The 27825-nt window shown below is 40.5% G+C and overlaps 1 protein-coding gene across 2 annotated transcripts; it reads left to right on the top strand.

Annotated features, from left to right (window-relative positions):
• The first annotated feature begins 592 nt into the window (after positions 1-592).
• DIRAS3 (DIRAS family GTPase 3) lies at positions 593-21718 on the top strand. Of its 2 annotated transcripts, XM_074380996.1 has the most exons (5): positions 593-1435; positions 2742-2897; positions 15509-15781; positions 16794-17120; positions 20285-21718. In XM_074380996.1, exon 5 carries the CDS (start codon positions 20350-20352, stop codon positions 21046-21048), a length of 699 nt encoding a protein of 232 aa, XP_074237097.1. In that variant the 5' UTR covers positions 593-1435; positions 2742-2897; positions 15509-15781; positions 16794-17120; positions 20285-20349; the 3' UTR covers positions 21049-21718. The 2 variants fall into 2 exon arrangements, with proteins under 2 accessions (XP_074237097.1, XP_074237098.1); XM_074380997.1 differs by lacking the exon at positions 593-1435 and having other exon boundaries at positions 2717-2897.
• Positions 21719-27825: the final 6107 nt, after the last annotated feature.

The following is a 27825-nucleotide window of genomic DNA, read 5'->3' as shown; positions in this document are numbered from 1 at the left end:
CAAGAGGAGCCCAAGGAGACATGACAATTACATGCAATAGGATGAGATCACAAAACAGAAAAGACATTAGGTAAAAAGTGAGGAAATCTGAATAGAACTATGGGCTTTAGTTAACAAAAAAAAAAAAAAATTAAGAAATAAGACAGCCAATGTATGTATTGCATGTACTAAGTACTGTTGGCTTTATGTATATTAGCATTGTTCATCACCACAACCCCAGGATGTAATATTTTTTCTTATTAGAATAGTTGAGACCTGAGTATATTTACAGGCTGTGAGAAAGAATCTGACAGTGAGAGAGAGTGATAGGTTAGAGAAGAGATGATTGATTAAGCAAAGTTCCAAAGGAGTTGTTTCAAACTTGCCTCTGTATCAGAGCCACCTGAGGGGGCTTATTAAAACCCAGTCACCCCTCTCACCTGGCTTCAGCCCCACCTCCAGATTCTGATTCTGATTGGGGCTGGGTGGTTTAACAAGCATCCCCGGTGATTCCAATACGGGTGATACTAGGACTGCAGATTGAAAAACACTCCATGGCTCACATAAAGCTATTAACCATGGACTAAGGAAAGAGAAAATGCCCAAGAATGTGTGTGGCCCAGGAGCTGGTGAGTTTTGCCCGGTGGCTTTGTTTCTCTAAGAAGTAGGAGAGAATATCTCTACCAACGAGGAGCTATTTGGAACAGCTGAGTGGTAGGCAAAAGCAGACGGGTTGGGAACAGACATGGTGGGAGTAAAGACACTTGAATGGGATTAGGAAAGGGATTTTTCAGCAACTCTGATCCAGGAAGTCAAATATTTTAAAGAAGATACTTATCTTGTTGTGAAGGGTGGGAAATACAGTCGTCGTTAGTTTTCTACAGAGCTTAAACAAAAGTGCTTGTAGGGAGAACTTTGTAGTAAATGAAAAGAAACAGATTCCCAAAATTACAATTATGAAGGTCCGACAATGCCTTTTTAACAACACCTAAGAGAAAAGCAGCATGGTGTAAAATGCTCCAGACCTGGGGCTGGCTAGACCTGGCCTCTGCCACTTAGTTAACCTGTCTGTGCCCAGTCTCCTCATTTATAAAGTAGGGAGAGCAGTAGTCTCCACCTCACACAATTCCGGTAAGATCTAAATAGTTAACCCATGTAAAATTATTAGAACAGTACCTGGCTCGTGGTCGACACTCAGTGACTGTTAGCTCATTCGTATTCCACAGTCAGTACTCTCCTTTGAATATTGTGCTGTAACATTTCTAAAGGGCTTCTACACAAATAATCTTACTTCAGACATAAATATTTTGTCCCCATTCTACAGGTAGAGAAACTGAATGGAAGAGGAAAACACGTTGTGTGCTTAAGCCGATGTAATTAGTATATGACCAAACAGGAACTGGAAACCAGGTCCCCAAACTCCAGCTGCATTTTCTGAGTGTCTACTATGTGCCAGGTATTGAGGAAGGTTGATTTGTTTTTTATTTTATTTATTTTTTAACACATTTCTATTATCAGTTGAGGACACTGAGGACGGAGTCAAAGGCCAAAGTGTAAAGAAGTGGTGAAACCAGGCCCGGGGAGGAAGTCAGGCTAGATCCAAAGCTGGCTCTCCTTCAGAGACCCCACCCCTCCGGGTGGAAGGTGTGTTCCCTACTGCCTCGGCTGCCTGTGAGTGACGCATGCTGGCACTTACCAGCCTGAGGGAGTCGGAGATAAATGAATCTAAGCCCTGTCCAAGAGAAGCTCATAGCTTTGTAGAGAACATAAAACAATACTCACATAACTGCAATACAAGGTGAAAAGTGCTGTGGGAGCTCCGAGGAGGGAGAAATTCCTTCCAGCTGGAGGCGCCAGTTAGAGGCGAGCCTTGAAGGCAAGTCCGATTGGGTTAGGCAGATGAGGAGATGAAGATGGGAGGGGGACAGGAGCAGGGCAGCAGGGATGCGTAAGCTGAGTGGACCAGCTGACATAAGGACCTCCCAAGAATAGCCAGTTTGCGCACAAGGCTTTTGGAAGCTAAGATTCGAAAAAGAACTTACAGTCTGTTTGCCAGGAGCAGGGACTATGAAGCCAAAGAGTTTGAACTTTAATTCTTTAGGGTATGGACAGCCATCAGAGTTGGATTGTTTTTACTTTTGTAAAAGTGATTTTTAAAGTTGGGCTTTTTTAAAATTTTGAGATAATTGAAAATTCACATGCAGTTGTAGGAAATAATACAGAGAGCTCCCAGGTGACTTTTATTCAGTTTCCCCGATGGTAATATCTTGCAAAATTACAGGCAGTGTTACAACCAAAATGTTAACATCATTACAGCCCACTGATCTTATTCAGATTTCCTTAGTTTTACTTGTATTCATTTATGTATGTATTTAATTCTATGGAATTTTACCGTAAGCGTAGGTTTGTATCTCTACAACCACATTCAAGATACAGAACAGTTTTCTCAACATACTAATTTCTCATACTGCTGTTTTACAAACATATCCACCTTCATCCCACGCCCCTCCCTCATCCTTAACCGTTGGCAACTACTAATACACCATTTATAATTTTGTCATTTCAAGATTGCTACAAACATGGAATCATACAGTATATTTCATGATTGGCTTTTTTCACTCAGCATAATTCTTTCATGATTCATCTAAGTTGTTGCTTGTATTAATAATTCTTTTTTATTCCTGAGTAGTGTCCCATAATATGAATATGTTGAAGTCAAATAAAATATAAAGACAAATTTCTAAATTCAAATTTTTTTTTAGGGAAGAATTACAATTTGGGGCATACACATAGACTGGTTGGTCTTCAGTCTTTCTTGCATGAAGACAAAAGAAGGTTGGAGGTTCACAAAAAGGAGAAATGTTTTATATTGTTTTGAAAGAAAGTTCATTGGCACTGGTAACATTTTTGGAGAGCTGGTAAGTATTGATTGGTGAGTGATGGTGGTGGATAAAACTAGCATCTCAGCAAGATGTTTCAGTAGCTGTTAGATAAAACTGGTTTCAGGTTGCAACTGGTAGTTTCATAAGCCAGGATTTCAGAAAATTATATTCTTGAAGCAATGTTATATGTTCTGAGTGATTTTTCCCCTTGCCCCCTTGAATATGATTTAGTTGGGCATGACAAAATTAACCCAATTGGTATGATCAACTTCACATTTTCTTCTTTTGATCAAGATCATTCTCTGAAAGTATCACTGATCAATCATCTTGAATTTGGCTTAATTTTTCCTCAGAGCTGGGATAAAACTGTCCTGGTTGTCTCTGTCCCATGTTGGAGAGAAGAAATGAGGGTCTCTGTCAGGGACTTGGGGCACATTTGAATAACAGAGGCCAGAAGGAAAAATTTTCTCAGGGTAGGTTTCTCTAGAGAGTATCAAGTTCCCTCTTATCAATACCACGGACAACAGCAATCACCGTGAAGTGCTGTGCTAACATTATCTTTTTAAAATATTTTTAAATTTAACTTTTAAGTTCAGGGGTTCATGTGCAGGTTTATATATAGGTAAACTTGTGTCGTGGTGATTTGTTGTACAGATTACTTCATCACTGAGTTATTAAGCCTAGTACCCATTAGTTACTTTTCCTGATCCTCTCCCTTCTCCACCCTCTATTCTCCAGTAGGCTGCCATGTGTGTTGTTCTCCTCTAAATGTCCATATGTTGTCATCATTTAGCTTCCACTTATAAGTGAGATCACATTATATTTGGTTTTCTGTTCCTGCATTAGTTTGAGAAAGATAATGGCCTCCATCTCCATCCATGTTCCTGCAAAGGACATAACCTCATTCTGTTTTATGGCTGCCTAGTATTCTACGGTGTATGTGTACCACATTTTATCCACTATACCATTGATTGGCATTTAGGTTGATTCCATGTCTTTGCTATCGTGAATAGTGCTATAGTGAATATACATGTACATGTGTCTTTATGAGAGAACAATTATATTCCTTTGGGCATATACCCAGTAATGAGATTGCTCAGTTAAGTGGTAGTTTTGTCTTTAGGTATTTGAGGAATCACCACACTGTCTTGTTTTCCACAATGGTTGTACTAATTTACACTCCTACCAACAGTGTATGAATGTTCCTTTTTCTTCACAACCTTGCCAGTTTCTGTTATGTTTTGACTTTTTAATAGTAGCCATTCTAATTGGTTTAAGATGGTATCTCATTGTGGTTTTGATTTGCATTTCTCTAATTATCAGTGATGAGCTTTTTTTCATATGCTGATTGGCCACATTTGTCTTTTTTGAAAAGTGTCTATTCACGTCCTTTGCCAACTTTTTAATGGGGTTGTTTTTGTCTTATAAATTTTAAATTTAAGTTCTTTCTAGGAGCTCCATATTAGACCTTTGTCAGATGCATAGTTTGCAAAAATGTTCTCTGATTTTGTAGGTTGGTTGTTCACTCTGTTTATGTTGCTGTGCAGAAGCTCTTTAGTTTAACTTAGTCCCATTGGTCGATTTTCATTTCGTTGGAGTTGCTTTTGGCATCTTGTTCATGAAACCTTTGCCCATCCCTGTGTCTAGAATGATGTTACCTATGTTGTCTTCCAGGATTTTTGTAGTTTTAGGTTTTACAACTAAGTCTTTAATTCATCTTGAGTTGATTTTTGCACGTGGTATAAAGAAGGATTCCAGTTTCAATCTTCTGCATATGGCTAGCCAGTGATCCCAACACCGTTTATTAAATAGGAAGTTCTTTCCCGATTGCCTGTTTTTGTCAGCTTGAACATCAGATTGTTGTATATGTGCAGCCTTATTTCTGGGCTCTCTATTCTGTTCCATTGTATGTCTGTTTTTGTACCAGTTACATACTGTTTTGTTTACTGTTGCCCTATAGTATACTTTTGCCCAACTATAGTATAGTTCAAAGTTGGGTAATGTAATGCCTTCAGCTTTGTTCTTTTTGCTCAGGATTGTGTTGGCTCTTCAGGATCTCTTTCTGTTCTTTATACATTTTAAAATAGTTTTTTTTTCTAGTTCTGTGAAAAATGTCATTGGTAGTTTAATAGAAGTAGCATTGAATCTATAAATTGCCTTGGGCAGTACGGCCATTTTAACAATATTGATTGTTCTCTCTATCCATGATAGAGAGAATCATATTTTCCATTTGTTTGTGTTATTTCTGATTTCTTTGAGCAGTGTTTTGTAGTTTTTGTTGTAGAGATCATTCACATTTCTGGTTAGTTGCATTTCTAGGTATTTTATTTTATTTTATTTTATTTTATTTTATTTTATTTTATCTTGTGACAGTTGTGAATGGGATCACATTCCTTATTTGGCTGTCAGCTTGACTGTTGTTTGTATATAGGAATGCTAGTAATTTTTGCACATTGATTTTGTATCCTGAGACTTTGCTGAGGTTGTTTACCAGATTAGGAAGCTTTTGGGCCAACACTACAGGGTGGTCTAGATATAGGTTTATATTATCTGCAAACAGGGATAGGTTGACTTCCTCTCTCCCTATTTGGATGCCTTTTATTTCTTTCTTTTGCATGATTGTTCCCAGTGGGATTTCCAGTACTATGTTGAATAAAAGTGGTAAGAAGCCGGGCGCGGTGGCTCAAGCCTGTAATCCCAGCACTTTGGGAGGCCGAGGCGGGTGGATCACGAGGTCAATAGATCGAGACCATCCTGGTCAACATGGTGAAACCCCGTCTCTACTAAAAATACAAAAAACTAGCTGGGCATGGTGACGTGTGCCTGTAATCCCAGCTACCCAGGAGGCTGAGGCAGGAGAATTGCCTGAGCCCAGGAGGCGGAGGTTGCGGTGAGCCGAGATCGCGCCATTGCACTCCAGCCTGGGTAACAAGAGCGAAACTCCGTCTCAAAAAAAAAAAAAAAAAAAAAAGTGGTAAGAGAGGGCATCTTATCTTACTCCACATTTCAAGGGGAATGCTTACAGCTTTTGCCCTTCAGTAAGATGTTGGCTGTGGGATTTTTATAGATAATCCTTATTATCTTGAGGAGTGTTCCTTCAATGCCTGGTTTGTTGAGGGTTTTAACATGAAAGGGAGTTGAATCTTATTGAAAATCTTTTCTGAATCTATTGAGATGGTCATGTAGTTTTGGTTTTGGTTCTGTTTATGTGGTGAATCATATTTATTGATTTTCCAGGGATAAAGCCTACTTGATTGTGGTGGATAAGCTTTTTGATGTGCTGCTGTATTCTGTTTGTCATTACTTCGTTGAAGATTTTCTCATCTATATTAATCAATAATAATAGGCATGAGGTCTCTCTCTCTCTTTTTTTTTTTTTTTTTTTTGTTATGTTTTGCCAGGCTTTGGTGTCAGGATAATGCTAATCTCATACAATGAGTTAGAGAGGAGCTTGTTCTCTTTTTTGAAATAGTTTCAGGAGGAATGGTACCATCTCTTCTTTATACATCTGCAGAATTCAGCTGTGATTCCATCTGGTTCTGGGTTTTTTCTTGGTTGGTGGATATTTATAACTGACTCCATTTCATACCTTGTTATTGGTCTGTTCAGGGATTCAATTTCTGACTGGTTTAGTCTTGGGAGGGTGTATGCATCCAGGAATTCATCCATTTCTTCTAGATTTTCTAGTTTATTTGAATAAAGGTATTGACAATATTCTCTGGTGGTTACTTGTATTTCTGTACAGTTAGTGGTAATATCCCCCTGTCATTTCTGATTGTTTATCTGGATCTTCTCTCTTTTCTTTATTAGTGGTCTATTTTATTATTATTATTTTTTTCAAAAGAAATCAGCTACTAGATGTGGTGATCTTTTGAATGGTTTTTCATGTCTCAATCTTCTTCAGTTTGGCTCTGATTTTTGGTTATTTTTTGTCTTCCGCTAGCTTTGGGGTTCGTTCTCACTTGGTTCTTGAGTTCTTCAGTTGTGATGTTAAGTTGTTAAATTGAAATCTTTCTAACTTTTTGATGTGGGCTTTTAGTGCTATAAATTTCCCTCATAACACTGTCTTAGCTGTGTTCCAGAGATTCTGTTTATGTTATATTTTTGTTCTCATTAGTTTCAAAGAACTTACTCATTTTTCTCTTAATTCCATTATTTGCCCAAAATTCACTCAGGGGCAAATTATTAAATTTCCATGTAGTTGTAGGGTTTTGCATGAATTTCTTAGTCTTAATTTCTAATTTGGTTGCACTGTGGTCCAAGAGATTGTTTGTTATGATTTCAGTTATTTTGCACTTGCTGAGGAGTGTTTTACTTCTGATTATGTGATGGATTTCAGAGTCTTTGTCATGTGGCAATGAGAAAAATGCATATTCTGTTGTCATTGTGTGGACAGTTCTATTGATGTCATCAGGTTCATTTGATCCAGTGCTGAGTTCAGATCCTGAATATCTTTGTTAATTTTCTGTCTCAATAATCTTTCTAATATTGTCGGTGGGGTATTAAATGCTCCAAAACTATTATTGTGTGGGAGTGTAAATATCTTTAAAGGTCTTTAAAACCTTGCTTTATGAATCTGGGTGCTCCTGTGTTGTATGCATATATATTTAGGATAGTCAGTTCTTCTTGTTGAATTGAACGCTTTACCATTATGTAATGCCCTTTTTTGTCTTTTTAAAATTTTTGTTGGTTTAAAGTCTGTTTTGTTTGAAAGTAAAATTGCAATCCCTGCTTTTTTCTGTTTTCCATTTGCTTGGTAGATTTTTCTTCATCTCTTTATTTTGAGCCTATGTGTGTAATTGCATGTGAGATGGGCCTCTTGAAGACAGCATGCCAATAAATCTTTGTTCTTGATCCAGTTTGCCACTCTGTGCCTTTTAATTGAGGCATCTAACCAATTTACATCTAAGGTTACTATTGATATGTGTGGATTTGCTCCTGTTTTCATGATGTTAAGCTGGTTATTTTGCAGATTTGTTTGTGGTTGCTTTATAGTGTCACTGGTCTGTGTACTTCAGTGTGTTTTCGTTGTGGCTGGTAACAGTCTTTCCTTTCCATATTTAGTACTTCCTTTAGGGGCTCTTGTGAGGCAGGTCTGGCGGTAACAAATTCCCTCAGTATTTGCTTGTCTGAAAAGGATCGTATTTTTCCTTCAATTATTAAGCTTAGTTTGGCTGGATATGAAATTCTGCATTGGAATTTCTTTTCTTTAAGAATGTTTAATACTGGCCCCTAATCTCTTCTGGCTTGTAGGGTGTCTACTGAGAGGTCTACTGTTAATCTGGTGGGTTTCCCTTTGTAGTTGACCTGACGTTTCTCTCTAGCTGCCTTTAACATTTTTCTTTTATTTTGACCTTGGAGAATCTGATGAATATTTGTCTTGGGGATGATCTTTTTGTGAAGTATCTTACTGGGAGATCTCTGGATTTTCTGACCTTGAATGTTAGCCTCTCTAGCTAGGTTGGGGAAGTTCTCTTGGATGATATCCTGATACGTGTTTTCCAAGTTGGTTCCATTCTTCCCCTCTCTTTCAGGGACACCAATGTGTTGTAGACTTGATCTCTATATAAACCCGTATTTCTTGGGGGTTTCGTTCCTTCCTCTTGTTTCCTTTTTTCTATTCCTGTCTGACTCTTATTTCAGAAAGCCAGTCTTCAACTTCTGATTTTTTTTTCCCCACCATTTGGTCTGTTCTGCTATTAATACTTATCATTGCATTATGAAATTCTTGTGGTGTGTTTTTCAGCACTATAAGGTTGGTTACATTCTTTTTTATACTGGCTATTCTGTCTGTCATCTTCTGCATTGTTTTATCATCATTCTTAGAGTCCTTGGATTGGGTTTCAGCGTATTCCTGTAGCTCACTGATCTTCATTCCTATCTGTATTCTGAATTCTATTTCTGTCATTTCAACTATCTCAACCTGGTTCTAAACTCTTGCTTGAGAGATGGTGCAGTCATCTGGAGAAAAGAAACCACTCTGGCTTTTTTAGTTGTCTGGGTTCTTACACTAGTTCTTTCTCATCCTTGTGGGCTTATGTTCTTTCAATCTTTGAGGTTGCTGACCCTTGAATGGGTTTTTTTTTTTCTTTTATTCTATTTGATGTCCTTGAGGCTTTTATCATGGTATGAGGTAGATTCAGCTGACTGGCTTCATTTCTGGAAGATTTTACGAAGCCAAGGCTCAGCTCCCAATTCCTGTACTATATGCACTAACTCTGAGGGACTTGTGATGGACCCTGCTCTGTTTTCTGGCTCCTCAAAGTTAGAAACTCACTGAACCTGGGTTGCGTCAAGGTGCTCCCAGACCACTGGTCACTACACTCCAGTGGGTAGTGTCAGCCAAAGCATTTTGTAGTGCAGTGATAGTGGGATCCATTCTCATTCACAGGTACCAGCAGCAGTGGTAGTGGCAACTGTGGCAGGATGCTAGGGTGCCTGCCTCCCTGAGGGTGTTCACCACAGTGGTGGAGGCAATGCAGCTGTGGGGAGCATGTGGCGACTGTGTGCATGGCTGCACTGATTCTCTGTGCCCTATGAGCAAAGAAGGCTCATAGGCTCATACAAGGTTCAGGTCTATGAGCCTTCTCTGTGCCCTACAAGTAGGAGTGGTTTCTCAGGGCAGGGAGGGATCTGTTGTTCCCTGCCCCTAGGTTCACTCTTACAGCAGTGTTAGTGCAAGGGTAGGGCACTATTGGGGGTGGGGCTGGCACTGTGCCCATCAAGGCTCCATCTGCAGTGATGGTCAGCAGCGAGAGGGGGTTGAATTGCACTTTTGTGCAGCAGTGGCAGGGAAAGAGGCACACACACTGGTGAACTGGCAGGGCAAGGAAAGCAAAACCTGCTTGCAAAGACACACACCACTGAAGCAATGTAGGGACTTGCTGTGGGCCTGGGGGAAGCTGCAGCATGGGGAGGGAATGTGTGGGCTTGTGTGTGGCTATGAGGGTCACCCAGTTAGAGCTCTCAGGCAGTCAAGCACAGCACAGGAACTTTGATGTGGACCCCCAGAGCACCTGAGGTTGCCCTGTAAGCAGGCATGGCTAGGCTAGGGCCTCAGGAGGGGCCAGCAGAACAAGAGTTGCTTGGGTTGGACCAGCTTCAACAGATGGGCAAGACCACCCTACAGAGTTCAGGACCGACAGTTCCCCTGGGAGTAAGTCTAAAGTCTCCTATGGGAGTAAGTTGACCATAGAGGGATGGGTATCCCTGGCCATACTGCACTACAGAAGCTCCTGCTCCAAACACTCTGGGCTCCACATCAGCTGGCTTGCTACTCTTACCACTTCTCTAAGCAGCTCTTCCTGCCAACTCGAGTGTCCATGGTGGTTGAGGGATCTCTTCCTGGCGAGGTTCTAGAGGACTAAGGCAACAATGGGTTGCTTCTTGCCAGTTCAACTCACCCATGCCCTCAGAGCTGTTGGGGTCAAGGAATGAGTCTGGTGCACAGTAGCCCATATAGTGTTCTCAGGTTTCTCCCCACTTCAGCCCAGCTTCTGTGTCTTCCCTCTCTGTCCACTTTTGTTGCCCTCCCTCTGAAGATCTGTTAGGAGTACATCAGTTGTCTTGGTTTCTTGGTAGCAGCTGTTCTACCTGGCTGTGTTTAATCAGGCATCCTGTTGGGCTAACATTATCTAGTTGGGAGAGCTGGCTTTACAAAGATTAGTCAGCTAAAAAGAAAAAAGTTTAAAAATCATAACACACACACACACACACACACACACACACACACACACAAACCCATGAATATAATCAGTCTGGCCTAAATACTAGTGCTAACCCATAAACTTAATGTTGAAACTAAAGAAATCAAAAGACCATGTGGGAAACTGGTTGTCTTGAGTCCTATTGTAGCCACTGAGTAACATTTTATGACGGGGTCGAATTACAGCAGAGAATGCCTAACTCTACAAAAGGGAAGATGAGTCTAATTTGAACAAAAGGTTATGTTGGAACTATGACTAATAACAGATTTCTATGAATTTATATAATTTTTGAAAGATTCAAATCAGCATGTCCATAAATGTAACTAAAAGAAGATATAGTATCACTTATTTGACAATGTTTTTATACAATTTACCAAATAAGCCTAGTCATCTCTAAAAATTAATAAATACGTCTTTTAAGGTTTTCCAGGAGCCTAACTGAAAAATTTTAAAGTTAATTTTAGGTCAAAAAGACTTAAAATAGGATTTGACCTGGGAGACATTTGTCAAAGATGTTAAAAAGTTCAAAACAAAATCACAGGTTGTGGTGAAATAACAGTTATTCATTTAACCAGTGTGTTAATCAAAAGACTTCAAAACCAATAAGAAAGTCATATGGATTTAAAAACCTTAACCCTTTTAAAATTCCATTTTTTTTTCTAAGTAATCAAAAGCCTAATAAAGGCAACATTGAAAGTCATTTTGCTAAAACATAAAATCTTTGTTTCTTAGACTGGCTACAAAAAAACCTAAAGAAAACCCTCTTCAATGTGATTGTTTCTCATTATGGGAAGCTCATTCAGGTAACCTGGATGTTGAACCTGAAGAAAAGGGTAGTTGGATGTAATGAAACACAGAAAGAGTATGTCCAAGGTTATAAGTGTATACTATATTATAGAGAAATATAAACAAGAAAACTAGTACCTTGAATAGAGAAATACATGGTTCTTAGTAAAAGAATTCTGTTACCACAGAAACTTTTCTGGTTACATGGAACAATTCAGACATATCAAAAAAAAAAAAAAAAAAAAAAAAAAAGCCAAAAAAGCCAAGAGCACAAAATTAAGTTATACTGGAGAACAACACTGCTTTTCTAGGCTTTCAAGATAAATATTTCAATGTCGGGCCAAAACAGCAGTGTTAGAACCAGGAAAAGTCAAATAAAAGAATGATTATCTCAGGCCTTCTCCAGAGGAGAAGAAGCTGAAGGAAATGACATATTGACCTGCAAATCATGTGCAGCAAGAAATGGCAAAAGATAAACCTCCACAATATGAATTTGAGAAATTAAAAAAAAAAAAAAAAAAAAAAAAAAACTTTACCTCAAGGTAATTCCTAAAAATTACCACTTTAAATCAAGAAGACAACATTTTTAATCTGAAACTAGGAAAATTAAATAGATCTCAAGGAGAAGATACCTGTTAAAAGAAATACATTGGCCGGGCGCGGTGGCTCAAGTCTGTAATCCCAGCACTTTGGGAGGCCAAGGCGGGTGGATCACGAGGTCAAGAGATCGAGACCATCCTGGTCAACATGGTGAAACCCCGTCTCTACTAAAAATACAAAAAATTAGCTGGGCATGGTGGTGCGTGCCTGTAATCCCAGCTACTCAGGAGGCTGAGGCAGGAGAATTGCCTGAACCCAGGAGGCGGAGGTTGTGGTGAGCCGAGATCGTGCCATTGCACTCCAGCCTGGGTAACAAGAGTGAAACTCTGTCTCAAAAAAAAAAAGAAATACATTATAAATTTAAAAATCAAAAGCCATTACAGTTTTATTACAATGAGATCAGTACTTCAAGAAACCTTGTTGTTTTAAATATAGGGAACCAGACTCCAGTTCTGTATCAATGCCCATTCCCCCATCCCCTACCCAACAATGTTTAATTTTTAGAAAATTACACAATTTCTTTTTAATTCCAACCAAGTCAATCACACATAAAACTTCCTTTATTAGCTCATCCTTTATAAATCTTCTTCAACTTTATTATTATTAACTTTTATTATTTTCCTAACCCCTACCTCTTAGTCCTATAAGTTTTCTTTTTTTTTTAATTTGGGATAACCAATCATTTTATCTTATTTGACTATGATACAGACATTTATTTTGTATATATGATATAATTTAACCTAAATTTTAAGACTTTAAATTCTATGAGTTCATTTATAAACATTTATTTCATTTACAGTTAATTTATTTTTTAACAACTATACCTAGATTTCTTCTGCAAATTGAGATATTAGATGGAGCTGGTCATTGTTTCACATTCTTTTTTATTAAATAATTATATGGCCAATTAGCATCAGGTATTTACCTACATAAGAGCCATAAAGTTAAATACATGGGTATCCTGTAGATAACTCAGAAGATATAACTTTTCTTTTTTTCCTTAGAGGCAAAGCCTCACTCTGTTGCCCAGGCTAGAGTGCAGTGGTGCAATCATAGCTCACTCTAGCCTTGAACTCCTGGGCTTAAAGGATCCTCCCTCCTCAGCCTTCAGTGTAGCTGGGATCATAAGCACATACCTGGCTAATTTTTAAATCTTTTATGGGGATGGGGTCTTGCTATGTTGCCTAGGCTGGTCTCAAACCCCTGGGCTCAAGAGATCCTCCCACCTTGGCCTCCCAAAGTGTTGGCATTACAGGTGGTAGTCACTACTCAGCCACTGCTGTTTTTATTAAATAATATTAAATTAATCTTATTTATCAAAGAATTGCATAAACAAACATCACTTTGCTTTAGGCCTGGTTTACAGCTTCATGACCTTAAGAGCAAATATAAAACTGACTAGTGCTGATGCTCAGAAACTGATACCCCAAAACATGGTATTTGACATGCTGAACTAAAGAAGCCTCAGGGTCTCTCTGATCTTTCCTTCACCCCCACCATCCCTCCCAAAGAAGGTGAAGTTCCTTTATCTGCCTAAGGACCAGATCTACCAAGGAGAACAATTGTTTGTTCTCCATAGAAAAGAAGACCACGATGTGACCACACCCCAGCAGACCCTTATAGAAGTACAAAGACTGCCTCCAAGGATGATTTGAATTCCAGAAAGAACTATTTTCAAGTTAATATCTGTTCCTCAATCCAATCATTCTTTCACCAGTCATTTATTGCCCCTCAATGGAATTCGTCTTCTCTCCCCTCCCATAATCTGTTTTACCAGAATCTAAGCCCCTCATTCTTTCTGTAATTTCAAGACTGGTATATAAGCCTCTATAACTCATTGAGAAGTTGGATCTTTATTCTGAAAGTATCTTTGTATACACATTAAATAAATATGTATGCCTTTTCTCTTACCAATCAATCTGGCCCATGTCAGTGATTTTCCAGCAAATCTTTGGGGTGCAAGAGCCATGGCCCCCCCACACCAGTAAACAAAGGCAAAAATATATGTTGACAATTTAGAAGACGTTTTTAATTTTTTTGTCAACAATTGGTTTTAAAACCAATTTATTTTTCAAGATTTACTTAAGTCTCATGAACTAAAAAAAAAAAAGGTTAATAACTATATATTTTCTATGAGTACTCATCTATTTAAACCAATCAGATTAACATTTCTTAAGGGATTTTGGCCCATTACACTGAATTTTATTATGTAGACATAACATACAACATAATACATGTACATATGTATAAATACATTTAAACACACACACACACACACACACACACACACACACACACACACAAATAAAGGTCTTCTAGCTTTTATTTTAGAATTTTAGTTGCCAGATAGTAAAACATCTAAACTCCGTGGTTTATAGAAAACAGTTCAATCCAAATTATTTTCCTGGCAAGTGAGGTAAACGCTATGAACTCATTTTTGGTGAAGCAGTTTCAGTTAGTTACCAGTGTAGGGGCCAAGGGGCCTGAAGGTTTCCCTTGGCCCTCTGAAGGTTCACTGAAAAATCAACCTGCAAAAGGCAGATTAATTGGATAAAAGGCATACACATATGTTTAATGTGTATACATGGGAGCCTGCAGAATGATGACCCAAAGAAATAGAGGAAATTGTCTATTTTGATGCTTAGGCTTAACAAAATATAGACAGCCAGGGAGAAATATGATTGGATGAAAAGGGTATGCTCTAATGCTAATAAAGTGAATGGGGAAACCCAATGAAAAAAGCCAAACTCTGTAAAATATTTAAAGGTTTATTCTGATCCAAATATGAGTAACCATGGCCTTTGACATAGCATCACGAGGTCCTGAGAACATGTGCCCAGGGTGCTTGGATTATGGTTTGCTTTTATACATTTAAGGAAGGCAGAAGGTACAGGCAAAAACATAAATCAATATATGTAAGGTATACATTGGTTTGACCTGAAAAGCAGGGATATTTTGGAGGAGGAAGGGTTTGGCCAGTAGTGGCAGAAAGAAGGTTGTGGAAGCCAAGGTTGTTGTTATGTATGTGAAGCCTGTAATATGCCTCAGAGAGAACAGATGGTGTATGTATCTTGAAAGGTCAGTGACCTTAAAAGGTGTCAGACTCTTTAGTTCACTCTCTCTGGGATCAGGGAAAGACCTGGAAAGGGAAGGTCTTTCCACAGAATGCAAATTTCCCTCTCAAAAGAGCTTTGCACAGGACCATTCCAAAATATGTCAGAAATATACTTTGGGGTAAAACACTTTGATCTCCTTTAGGGCTGCTACCTGTCATGTGATGCTATACCAGAGTCAGGTTGGAATTTGTTTTTGTTTGTTCGTTTTGAAACAAGTTCTTACTTTGTTGCCCAGACTGGAGTGCAGTGGCTGCGATCACGGCTCACTGCAGCCTTGATCTCTGGGCTCAAGTGATCCTCCCACATCAGCCTCCCAAATAGCTGGGGAGGAGGGGGGCTACAGGCAGCTGCCACAACACTGGACTAAATTTTTTAAAGTAGAGACAAGTTCTCCCCATGTCGCTCCTGGCCTCAACCTACTGATTCTCTGGGATTACAGGTGCCAGGCCAGACTCCGCAGGTCTTTAAACTTCTACGCAGCAGGTAAGAAGAGATATTATAGTGGCGGAAGAGCCGTACCAGCGGCCGCACACCACACACCCTGGCCTCAGCTGGCTGGGGCGCACAAAACGTGGTGCTGCCGCGAAGGACCAAGACGACAGAGCGCGGCCGTGAAAACCTGCTGCCGACAACTGCCATACACTCCCCAAAACGCTAGTAGGAGGTTGCCTGCGGTTTTCCCTGCATCCGCCGCCGGGCGCTCACGGACAAGGTAAAAAGAAGCCTGACCAGGCTCGGAAATGCGGAGGGCAGACGCAAGCGCAATTTGAAGAGGGACGGGCGGTGGGAGGTGCGGAGGGAGAAAGGAGCGGCGCATCTGCCAGGGTTCCGAGCCGCCGGCGGACCGATGGGGCGTCCTGCGAGGGTTCTGCCAGGACGATAGCAGTGCCTAAGGAGTGAGAGGCACCTGGGGCTGCTGGAGCCAGACCCTCGATCCGCCCTAGCGGGAGGCGAGGAACAACGAAAGCCTCGTATTCCCATTTCTCTAGTAGCTAACGACATTAAAGATTTCATATGGTTACTTGGCGTATATCTTCAGCGAAATAACCGTTCATGTCTTTTGACTATTTTCTAATTGGATTTTTAAAATAATTGACTCTTGAGTAATTTACATATTCTAGATACTGGTTATATGCCAGATATGTGGCTTGTAAATAGTTTCTCCTAGGTAAACCTTCTCAGTATCTTTATAGGGTCTTTCACAAAGCAAAAGTTTTAAATTCATGAGGTCTAATTCATCAGAATTTCTTTTCTATGTATGTCAATGTAGGAACATTTTGCCTATACCGATGCAACAATCCTGCAAGTTCTGCACATGTACCCATCCATGTAGAACTTAAATTATTTAAAAAAAAAAAAAAAAAAAAAGAAAAGAAAGAAAGTAAGAAAGAAAGAAAAAGAAAAAAGAAGAAGAACGTTTTGCCTAGCCTTAGGCAATAAAGATTTTTTGTTACTGTTTTTTAAAACAGTTTTGTAATTTTACACATTACAGTTATGTCTAGCCACTTAGCTACTTAATTTTTATTTAAGGGTTTTTTTGTTTGTTTGTTTGTTTTGTTATTTTGTTTTTTTTCGGGAGGGGGTTGTCTATGGATATCCTATCTTTCCAGTATCATTTGTTGGAAAGATTATCTTTCCTACATTAAATTGCTTTTGGACCTTTGTCAAAAATCAGTTGGACGGGTTTGTGTTGGCAAAGTTTAGCCTGAAGCTTATTCCAACAGGTGAGAAAAGTCCACAGTTTAATCATTCCTCCCCAGCTTGTAACCCCGCCCTGAACTTCTGGACTCAAGCGTTGGCGATGTCAGGCGGACCTCGGGCCACTCTGCGTTGGGTCAGCCCCTCAGGGCTGTTTTCTCACCACGATGGCGCAAGCGGAATCTATGCCTGTTACCCACACTCCCTGCGCCCCCACACCCCGCTCCTGTGATCACGTCGGAATTTAAAGCAGCGGAGCAGAGAGCGCTTGGACTGTCCGATTGGTTGCCTCGGCCATCTCTGCGAGCAGCGCGTTTGTCTTCTAGGCTGCTTAGTTCGTGCCTCCGAGAAAGGTAAGTCTCTTTCACTCTTTTTAGGGATACTTGATACTTAAAAACAACGTGTGCCAGACCCAGCAGATGCTGTCACACAGTGGAAGTTTATGTGCGAGTTGTCCCTGCACCTAGCACCAGGTCTTTCTTGGCGCGATTATGCAAGAGCCATCCGCAGCCCCTGCGGGATCCTAGCAGGTCCCGCAACTGCAACTAGGATAGTCCCGTTGGGAAACTAGCACTTTTTAATACAGTAGAACGAGGTTTGGTAAGTGTGCGCGTTGAAAGGGTGACACAGTATCCACTATTACAGCTGCTTAGGTTGCTAGTGTTCGGAAAATAAGAGTGGAGTCGTGGGATATGAAAGTAAGATTGAAATGGGCAGGGAGGGTAGCTGCCACTGCAGCCATCAGAGAGAAGCCCGACCCTGTAGGCGCGTGGTGGTGTCCACGACCCAGGCTAGTGCCGCAGCAGCGGCGGCGGGACCTCAAGCGCGGCACGGCCGCGCAGTTTGGTCTCCCTCTGATTCCTGGAAGCTTCACCTCCCCCTCAGCCTGAGGCCAGGCGGCCTGGGAAGCGGGACGGAGTGTTGTGGGGAGAAGGGTCCGCTGCCTGAGAATGAGAATTCTCTTCACATCTGGAAACTTCAATTAACGCGTGCGTCCTTTACCAATTTTCTTTTTCTTTCATTTTCTTTTTGATAGAGACTGGGGTCTCCCGCTGTTACCCAGGCTAGTTTGAACTCCTATACTCAAGCAATCCTCCCACATTGACCCCCCCCCCCGCCCCCAAAGTCCTGGGATTACAGGCATGAGCCACTGTGCCTGGCTGCTTTACCAAATTTCTATGAATGAATTTGTACATGCATCCCCTACAGTAGGAAGTAATGTAAAACAGAGTCATTAATAATGCACATTTCCTAATGTGGGATGTTGGTGGCCAAGAGATACTTTGGTCTTTGCTGAAACTCTTGTTATACTAACATGGAATTTGTAATAGTTGTGGACAGGGCAGACAGGGTTAGGATGTCTGTGACTAGAGAACTATTAGTGCATGAGGACCTACGGAAATCTGCACTGTTGACTTTTGCAAATAAGATGTGTAAGATTGTATCACTGTAGCAGAAATCTCCTACATTTTTAAGCTAAATTCTATTAAATTCATCATTGCTAAAGGAATTGTGCCCAGGATTTGGATAACTGATGTCATTACTTAATATTAGATAATATCCACTAAACACATCTCATAGATTGGAACGAAGTGCTAGATTTTACCTGAAAGCTGCAAAAATTAATGGTTTAGTTATATGTATGTATTTATTTTATATCAATTTCAAATATTTTTTAACATCCCTGGTCTCCTTTAATCAAAAATATAAAATCATCTACTTAAATTTTGCCACTTAAGTTTAGAACATTCTTACAATCACATTATCTTAAAGAAGGCAGACTGGAATTAGAAGCAAGTAAGTCTGAAGGTATAACAACCAGCAACAACATTTTTTTTTTTTTTTCAAATCAAAACTCTACTATGGGGTGGGCATATTTTCTTGTACCTGTAATCCCAACACTTTGGGAGGCTGAGTTGGGAGATCACTTGAACACAGGAGTTCAAGACCAGCTTGGACAACACAATGAAACCCTGTCTCTACAAAAAATAAGAAAATTAGCTGGACATAGTTTCACATGCCTGTAGTCCCATCTACTTGGGAGGCTGAGGTGAGAGGATTGATTGATCCCAGAAGGCTAAAGCTGAAGTGAGCCATGATCACACTACTGCACTCCAGCCTGAGGGACAGAGCAAGACCCTGACTCAAAACAAACAAACAAAAAAGCCCACCAAAACTCTAATATGGACATATTACTGTCATAGACCTTGCACATTCTAAAAAGGGTCTTTTTCCTTAGTACTGGGAGAGTACCTGTTCAACTATGCAGCCAGCAAGAAAGCCTAGTTTATATAGGGAGAGTGCCACTCACAAAAAGCCTCTCTTCTCTTTCTGGTATTGTACATGACACTATCGTAGCTGTACCTAAAGAGAAGTATATTTTAATGACCATCGTCAACTAGAAACGTGTATAAAGATGTGTATATCTTTCTATACTTAGAGCCAGAGGAATGGCATTGCCTTACACTATTCCTACCTCTGTACAGAGGCCAGCTGTGTGGTATGTAGGCAGAGTCCCTAGAACTTTTTTCCATCTGACCTAGGATGCTTCTAAAGCAGTCCCACTGGACAGCTGTCTGGTATTGAGGATACCTCTGAGAAAAAGTTCTCATAAACCTAATCTACCATGTTTATTCCTGAACTCAAAAAGTTCATTGGCTGTTTAAATCCTGAAATTTCCTCTATTTGCATAAGGCTGAATTAAAAATATTTTGTTAAAGATAGTCCATTGCAAAAGAGAAACCACTGTTCTGTAGAAAAACTCATTCAATATTTAGAATCTTTTATTAGCAGAGATGAGATCCTGAAAAGAAAGTGTCACATATATATATGTATTTTTAACTCCACTATCATTGTGACTAAGGATTCACAAACTGAGACCTCCTCCCCCAGCTCTTGGTGGCACAGGGTGACAGCATGCTGAGAGCAAAGGTGCCACCCATGCCTCCTCTGGGGCTGCGCTGACTGCAGGCACCTTTCCCACACCCCCTCCACACCATTAACTCCAAAAACCCTCTCCTTTCCCCTGTATTGATGATTCTGTAGCTTTAACCAGGGCAGTGGTGTCGCTCTAAATGTCCCCTTGGCATTCAGCCCCGGTGTGCAGGGAATATTCCCCCACCTGTTTCTCTGTGACTGTTCAGTCCTCTTCAATTAAAATCCTCATTTTACAAGCGAGGGAATGAGAGTAAGTAATTTTTACGAATAAATTTCTTATAGGGGCAGAGTGAGAATTTAATAAAACAGTTTAAGGAAAGAAAACAAAAGGTACTATTTGTTGCGCTTTCTAGATGGTAAAAAGCAAACTACAGGTCTGTTGCATATGTGTCACCTGCTGGTCCCTCGGTTCGGCAGGCTGAACTGTGTGCCTGGGAATTTTTTTTCTCGCTGTGTGCACTTCTTTGCGTCACAGGGTGGACTCTCTCCAGAGTCCTAGTGGACCAGCTGACCAGGCTGACGTGATCTGACAACATCGCAGTTACCAATATCATCTCTCTCCCTCTCGCTTTCTTTCCAGGAGTCTCCTGCTGCCAGCTAAGTGTGAGAGAACTTGAGCGCGCATCTCCCCTCCGAATCCCAACGATGGGTAACGTTAGCTTCGGCTCCAAGGAACAGCGGCAGCTGCTGGAGCGCTTGCGGCTCCTGCCCGCGATGCTCATCCTCCGCGCCTTCAAGCCCCACAGAAACATCAGCGATTACCGCGTCGTGGTAGTCGGCACCGCTGGTGTGGGGAAAAGCACGCTGCTGCAGAAGTGGGCGACCGGCAACTTCCGTCACGAGTACCTGCCAACGATTGAAAATTCTTACTGCCAGCTGCTGGGCTGCAGCCACGGCGTGCTTTCCCTGCACATCACCGACAGCAAGAGTGGCGACGACAACCACAACCGCGCTCTGCAGCGCCACGTTATAGCCCGGGGCCATGCCTTCGTCCTGGTCTACTCGGTCACCAAGAAGGAAACCCTGGAAGAGCTGAAGACCTTCTATGAGCTGATCTGCAAGATCAAAGGTAACAACCTGCATAAGTTCCCCATCGTGCTGGTGGGAAATAAAAGTGATGATACCCACCGGGAGGTGTCCCTGAGTGATGGTGCCACCTGTGCGCTGGAGTGGAATTGCGCCTTCATGGAGATCTCGGCCAAGGCAGATGTGAATGTGCAGGAGCTGTTCCACATGCTGCTGGATTACAAGAACCAGCCCGACCCCGACCTCGAGGAGCCCCAGAAGAAGTCCCAGACGCCCAAGACCATTGAGAAGATGCTTGACAAGTGCACAATCATGTGAGCCCCGGGACTTGAGAGCCAGCGATTCCTCCCCTGTAGTGTGTAGAAAACGTGGACTAATTTCACTGTGTTACCTGTACCTGGCTGATTTTGTGCTGTTGTTGAGACTGTAACAATCATATTGTCAATACACGTACCTTGTAAGTTGATAACTTTACCTTTTCCCAGGCCAGATAATTCAGATTGTTAAAACATGGACATTGGAAGAGGAGAACAAAAAGGAACATGACGCATGCAAAGTAACGCCTTTAGTCATAAATGTAATAAGAGAATATGTTTTGAAAAGAACAAAATGTCAAAATGAATAGAAAGAGAAATTGGAAGGTGTCCTTTTGGTAATCCTATTATTGTGTATCCCTTTAAAACATTCCACATCCTGTAAGTGTTTAATCGTGTAATTTAGAATTTAATTGTGTAATTAAGAAATGTGTTTTTACAACAAAAGCTTTTGATGAAGTGCTTCGAGACAGATGTGCTGAACAACAACAAAAAAAATGAATGTGCTGTAGCTGAGCATTGGGGTGTGGGAGCAGAGAAAACTGTGAAAGTGGAATTCTCTCACTAAAGATGTTAGTAGTTTCCCATGTCATTGAAAAATGTTTGCGTATTCTGCTAGCAGTCTTTAAAAGTGTAACAGCTTCTTGACTTAATAAAGCTTTTCCTGCATGCAATCAGCTGTACGAATTTGTCTCATTAGAAAACAGAACGTCGCCCATTGTATTAAAATTTAAACCATATCTGTTAAAGGTTTCCAATGAGAACGTCACACATGGATGTCCCTGCCATGTTGAAATTATCCAATGTGGGAGGGAGGTGTTTCAGGGAGGTCCCTGAAATGTAGAGCTCTTTTGTATCTTTGCTGGACTGACATCCAGAAGAACTCCAGGCATCTTTGAGGAAGATGGTCACAGTGTTGCTGTCTCAGAGGAAGCAGGTGAAAAGCAAACCTCTGCCCTCTGTGGCCTGAAATACTGGATATAGGCAATAGGGAGCAGGATGAAAGATAAAAGGAGAAATGATATTTGAGAGATTCCCCCATAAGGGAGTTTTTAGAGATTAATTTTATATTTGAACATAATTTTTTGAGTGAGGGAATAAATATACATGTCCTTGCTTTTGAGAGTTTTTTCAACTTGAGAGAGGTGCAGAGGAGAGGCTCTTAATCTAGTGATTTTTTTTTTTTTTTTTGGCCGCAAAATATAATTGAAAAAATATCTATTGAACAATGTGTGTGTTTCTAGAGGAGAAGCACATTGTTGAGAAGGAATCATAAACATGATTTCATGGTACTATAGACAGTTTCAAGCTTGGAAAATCCACTCAGTGGCTCCTTCTAAAATAGTTATTTAAAATTTTCCTTATTCATTTTCATAGCAATTATTCTCAATCACTTGGAAAATACCCAAGTGACTCTACCATATAGCTTTTTATAAATTCTATTCTAAAAAAAAAAAAAAAAAAAAAAAAAAAAAAAAAAAAAAAACCAGGCCGGGCTTGGTGGCTCAAGCCTGTAATCCCAGCACTTTGGGAGGCCGAGGTGGGTGGATCATGAGGTCAAGAGATCAAGACCATCCTGGTCAACATGGTGAAACCCCGTCTCTACTAAAGATACAAAAAATTAGCTGGGCATGGTGGCACGTGCCTGTAATCCCAGCTACTCAGGAGGCTGAGGCAGGAGAATTGCTTGAACCCAGGAGGCAGAGGTTGCGGTGAGCCGATATCACGCCATTGCACTCCAGCCTGGGTAACAAGAGTGAAACTCCCATCTCAAAACAAAACAAAACAAAACAAAACCAATTATTTGCTGAAGTTCCTAATGGAGTAAATGCACTTCTAAAAGAAAATACTCTACCTTGGTTATTCTCCAAAATAATTCTCCTTTAAAATATATTGCCTTTATTGTTCCTCATAGGTGAGCAAAGAGATTATTAAAATTCAGGTGGCAAATACTAACCTTGAGAAAGGGAAGAACAGGTTTTCAATGTTACAGGTAATAGTTAGAAAAGAATTTTTGTTCCTGGGGTAACATATTTATACAAGCAGGTAGTTATCTTACTGTACAGAATAATTTTATTTTCCATTAAAACTTGTTCTACATTAAATAGGAAGGTTTTACCCCTCTACTTCTGTCTTTGCCCAAATATGAAAAATATAATCAAGATAATTACCTTTTTTAAGACAACCTAATTACAACACTTTTTTCCTCCCAGTAACTGACAAAATCTATCAAAGGTCTCTTATGTTTCAGTTCAAATCAAATAACATGCATTAACTTTATAGTTCTCTGCCTTCAAAATACCTTTGTTCTTGCTACTTCTGAGCCCCAAACACTTAATAACAGGTTAGATTCCAGCCAGGGAATCAAGATATTTTTGGATCATACTTAGATATAATATAATTTATTTCTTCCCAGGATGTTTAAGAAACAGTTTCATTTTCATGACCAGCAAGGGCTTCAGGAAGCACCCTACCACAGGGTTCCTGGAAATGAAGCCTGAATCTGCTCATGGCTGGGGTAGTCTCCATGTTAAATTCGGTCACTGGCACTCCCCTGGCAGACATCTGATGGGCAAACACAGCGGTGCGGTACACCACAGGGGGAGTGTCTAGAGACTATGCCACTAGACATAGTCACAAGGGTGAGCTCTCTTGTCAGCCTCCTTCGGAATGGCAGGATCCAGGTTTTCGCCTAACCACAGGGCTGAAGTTGCAGCAAGGCCCTGCTCTCTGCCTCTTCACACCAGGGAAGTTTCTCAACTGGGATTCTGGCATCTTGAGTTCCAGGTCCTGGAGCACCTTCCCGTGATAAAGGTGGACAAACGGGACTCTTGTAATTCTCGGACACCACTCCACAAAAGGTACATGGAGTTTAACATAAGCTAAGGTGGATTTCCAGAAGGTTCTTGGCGCCAGCCTGGGGTGCCGCCCGTGGATGTTCTGTCATGATCATGCCCCGGTAGCCCTGTGCACCCAGCAGGGTCTCACATTTGGTGGTGGCGAGGCGCGGGGCTGTGCTCCTGCCTCTGCCTGACCTCTCACTCACACTGGGGAGTTCCCGCACCCAGGAGGGCGTGGGCAGAGGTCTGAGGAGCCGCCAGGGCCTGGGCTGACATTTTCCCCAATGACCTCCGGCTCCTCTGAAGGGTGGAACCCCGCTTACCGCACTAACGCTAGCCCCTGAAATGAAGACTGCGTGCTTTGCCTCTGCAAAAAACTTCCAAAAATCTACCACACTTGAACTGGGAGAAGCCATTTTCAGGCTATCTCGGTTTCTGTGGTGCCTGGAGAGTTCAGGCCACACCAGCTGGGAAATTAGAGGGCTCCGGACAGTGGGGAAAGGTTAGCAGGCTTTCTTGTAGTTCTGAGTCATTCAGTCATTTATTTAGATATCTGATGTTCAGATGTCTTCTCCCAGTTTGTAGGTAGTGTTTTCATTCTTTAACGAGGGTTTTCACAGAAGTTTTAAATTTGATAAAGTCCAATTTATCAAATTTTTCTTTAAGAATTATGCTTTTGGTGTCAAGTCTAAGAAGTTTTCACCTAGATTTTTAAGATTTTTCTCCTATTGTTTGTTAAGTTTTATACTTTATGCTTTATGTTTAAGTGCATGATCCATGTTAAGTTAATTTTATATAAGGTGTGAGGTTTAGGTTGGGTTTTTGGTTTTTTTTTTAAGTTTTTTTTTTTTTTTTGCCTATGGATGTTTAATTGTTCCCAAACTATTTGCTGGAAAGACTATTGTATTAGTCTATTCTTAGACAGCAATAAAGAACTACATGAGACTGGGTAGTTTATAAAGAAAGAGGTTCAATTAACTCACAGTGCTGTAGGCTATATAGGACACATGGCTGGGGTGGCCTCAGGAAACTTACAATCATGGCAGAAGGCAAAGGGAAAGCAGGCATATCTTCATATGGTGACAGATATAGAGATAGAATAAACAGGGAGGCACCACACACTTTTAAACCTTCATGAGAACTCACTCACTATTACAAGAATAGCAAGAGGGAAATCTGCCCCCATGATTCAATCACCTCCTACCAAGTCCTTCCCTCAGCATGGGGAATTACAATTCAACATGAGATTTAAATCTCATCTTGAATTTTTTTTTATTGGGGGTACATGTGCACATCCTGCATCCTGCAGGATTGTTGCATAGGTACATACGTGCCGTGGTGATTCGCAGTCTCCATCCTCCTCTTCCCCATCGCCTTCATCAGGCATTTCTCCTGGTGTTATTCTGCCCCAACCTCCCCGCCCCCTGATGTACCTTCTCTCCTCTCTCTTAATTCTCTTTGTAGCAATTGTAAATGGGAGTTTGCTCATAATTTGGCTCTCTGTTTGTCTGTTTTTGGTGTATAGGAATGCTTGGGATTTCTGCACATTGATTTTATATCCTGAGACTTTGCTGAAGTTGCTTATCAGCTTAAGGAGGTTTTGGGCTGAGACAATGGGGTCTTCTAAATGTACCATTATGTCATTTGCAAATAGGGACAATTTGACTTCTTCTTTTCCTCATTGAATGCTGTTTATTTCTTTTTCTTGCCTAATTGCTCTGGCTAGGACTTCCAATATTATGCTGAATAGGAGTGGTGAGAGAGGGCATCCTTGTCTAGTGCCGGTTTTCAAAGGGAATGCTTCTAGTTTTTGCCCATTTGGTATGACATTGGCTGTGGGAATTTTAAATCCTCCTAATTACCATATGTCAAGGGAGAGCCCAAGTATGTAGAGGCAATTGAATCATGGGTGTGGCTTCTCCCATGCTGTTCTCATGACAGTGAGTGAGTTCTTAGGAGATCTGATGGTTTTATACAGGTCTCCTTTCCCTCACTCAGTGCTTCTCCTTCCTACTGCCTTATGAAGAAGGTGCCTTGCTTCTCCTTCACCTTCTGCCATGAGTGTAAGTTTTCTAAGGTCTCTCCAACCATGTCGAACTGTAAGTCAATTAAACCTCTTTCCTTTATAAATTACCCAATCTTGAGACATTTTAAAATAGTGATATGAAAACAGACTAATACACATATCAACTATCTTCCTATAGTGAATTGCTTTTGCACCTAGTGCATGCTTTTGCACAGTTAATTGAACATAATTGTGTGTGTCTATTTCTGCGTTCTCTGTTATGTACCATTGATCTATGTGTCTATCTCTCCACCAATTTGATATTGTTTTGATTACTTTCCTTATATAATAAACCTTAAAATTAGGTAGAGTTATTTTTGCCACTTTTTTGGGAGGCTGAATAATGGCCCTAAAACTATTCTGGTCCTAACATCTGAAACTCGTGAATGCTCCTTATACAGTTGGCCCTTAATAACATGAGTTTGTACTGTATGGGTCCACTTACGTGTGGATTTTTCAAGATAAACATATTGAAAAACTTTGGGGGGGGGTTCTGAAAATTTGAAAAAAATTGAAGACGAACCATATAACCTAAAAATATTTTTTAAAAAAGAAACAGGAATGTACTGAATACATAAAACAGAGAGATGCTAGTTTGATTATTTGCTGCCATAAAATATATACAAATTTATTATAAAAAGTTAAAATTTATCAAAATCTACACAAAAAGACCACTCGCAGTTGAGAGAAATGTAAACAAACAGGAAGATCCAGTTGATATGTTTTGGCTCTGTGTCCCCACCCCAAATCTCATCTTGAACTGTACTCCCATAATTCCCATGTGTTGTTGGAGGGACACCCAATGGGAGATAATTTGAATCATGGGGGCAGTTTCTCCCATACTGTTCTCGTGGTAGTGAATAAGTCTCACAAGATCTAGTGCTTTTATCAGAGAATTCTGCTTTCACATCTTCCTCATTTTCTCTTTCTGCCACCATGTAAGAAGTGCCTTTTGCCTCCCACCATGATTCTGAAGCCTCCCGAGTCATGTAGAGCTATAAGTCCAATTACACCTCTTTTTTCTTCCCAGTCTCTGGTATGTCTTTATCAGCAGCATGAAAATGGACTAATACAACAGTATTCAATCATAACAGCATAACATTAACTATAGCACATATCACTTTAATAATTTTGTGGCCACCTCCTGTTGCTATTGTTGTGAGCTCAAGTGTTGCGAGCATCCACTTAAAATGCTGATGACGCTAAGCATCTCCATGTGAGCAGTTTATGTCTCTCCAGTAAACTGCCTATCACAGTAAAAAGTGATCTCTCGTGGTTCTCATGTGTTTTTTATCATATTTGGTGCAATAGCATAAATAGCACCATGGGAACTATATGAAGTGTCACTAGTGATGCTGGAAGGACTCCTAAGAAGTGAGAAAAGCCTTGACATTACAAAAAATAAGTTGAATTGTTCGATATGTACCATAGCTTGAGGGCTGCAACTGAGACCTCAATCTGCCATTTCAAGATAAATAAATCCAGCATAAATACATCTGTTGTAAACAAAGAAAAGTATATTTGTGAAACTATTGCTTCGGGTATGAAAACCTGTACTTTCTGTAAAACATCCTTATATTGAAAATGCAATTTTTATGTGGGTGCAGGATTGCTATAAGAAAGGCACACCTATAGACTCTAATGTGATTCGAGAAAAAGTGAAATCACTATATGACAACTTAAAAGAAAAAGAGGAAGTATCCAAAGTTGGAGAATTTCATGTCAGCAAAGAACAATTTGATAATTTTAGAAAGATGTTTGGCTCTAAAAATGTCAAGATTACAAGAGAAGAAACTCCTGCTGACCAAGAGGCAGCAGACAAACGTCCAGATCCCATTAAGAAAAGAGAAAGGAAATTTGCCTGAACAACTTTTCA

This window comes from Saimiri boliviensis, chromosome 11, assembly GCF_048565385.1.
Source record: "Saimiri boliviensis isolate mSaiBol1 chromosome 11, mSaiBol1.pri, whole genome shotgun sequence".
Taxonomy (NCBI): domain Eukaryota; kingdom Metazoa; phylum Chordata; class Mammalia; order Primates; family Cebidae; genus Saimiri; species Saimiri boliviensis.
The sequence above is the reverse complement of the archived record's forward strand: the minus strand, read 5'-3'. Positions and strand labels throughout refer to the sequence as shown.

Excerpts from the sequence above, each read along its gene's own strand:
- DIRAS3 (XM_074380996.1), top strand. The coding sequence starts at position 20,350 with ATGGGTAACGTTAGCTTCGGCTCCAAGGAACAGCGGCAGCTGCTGGAG.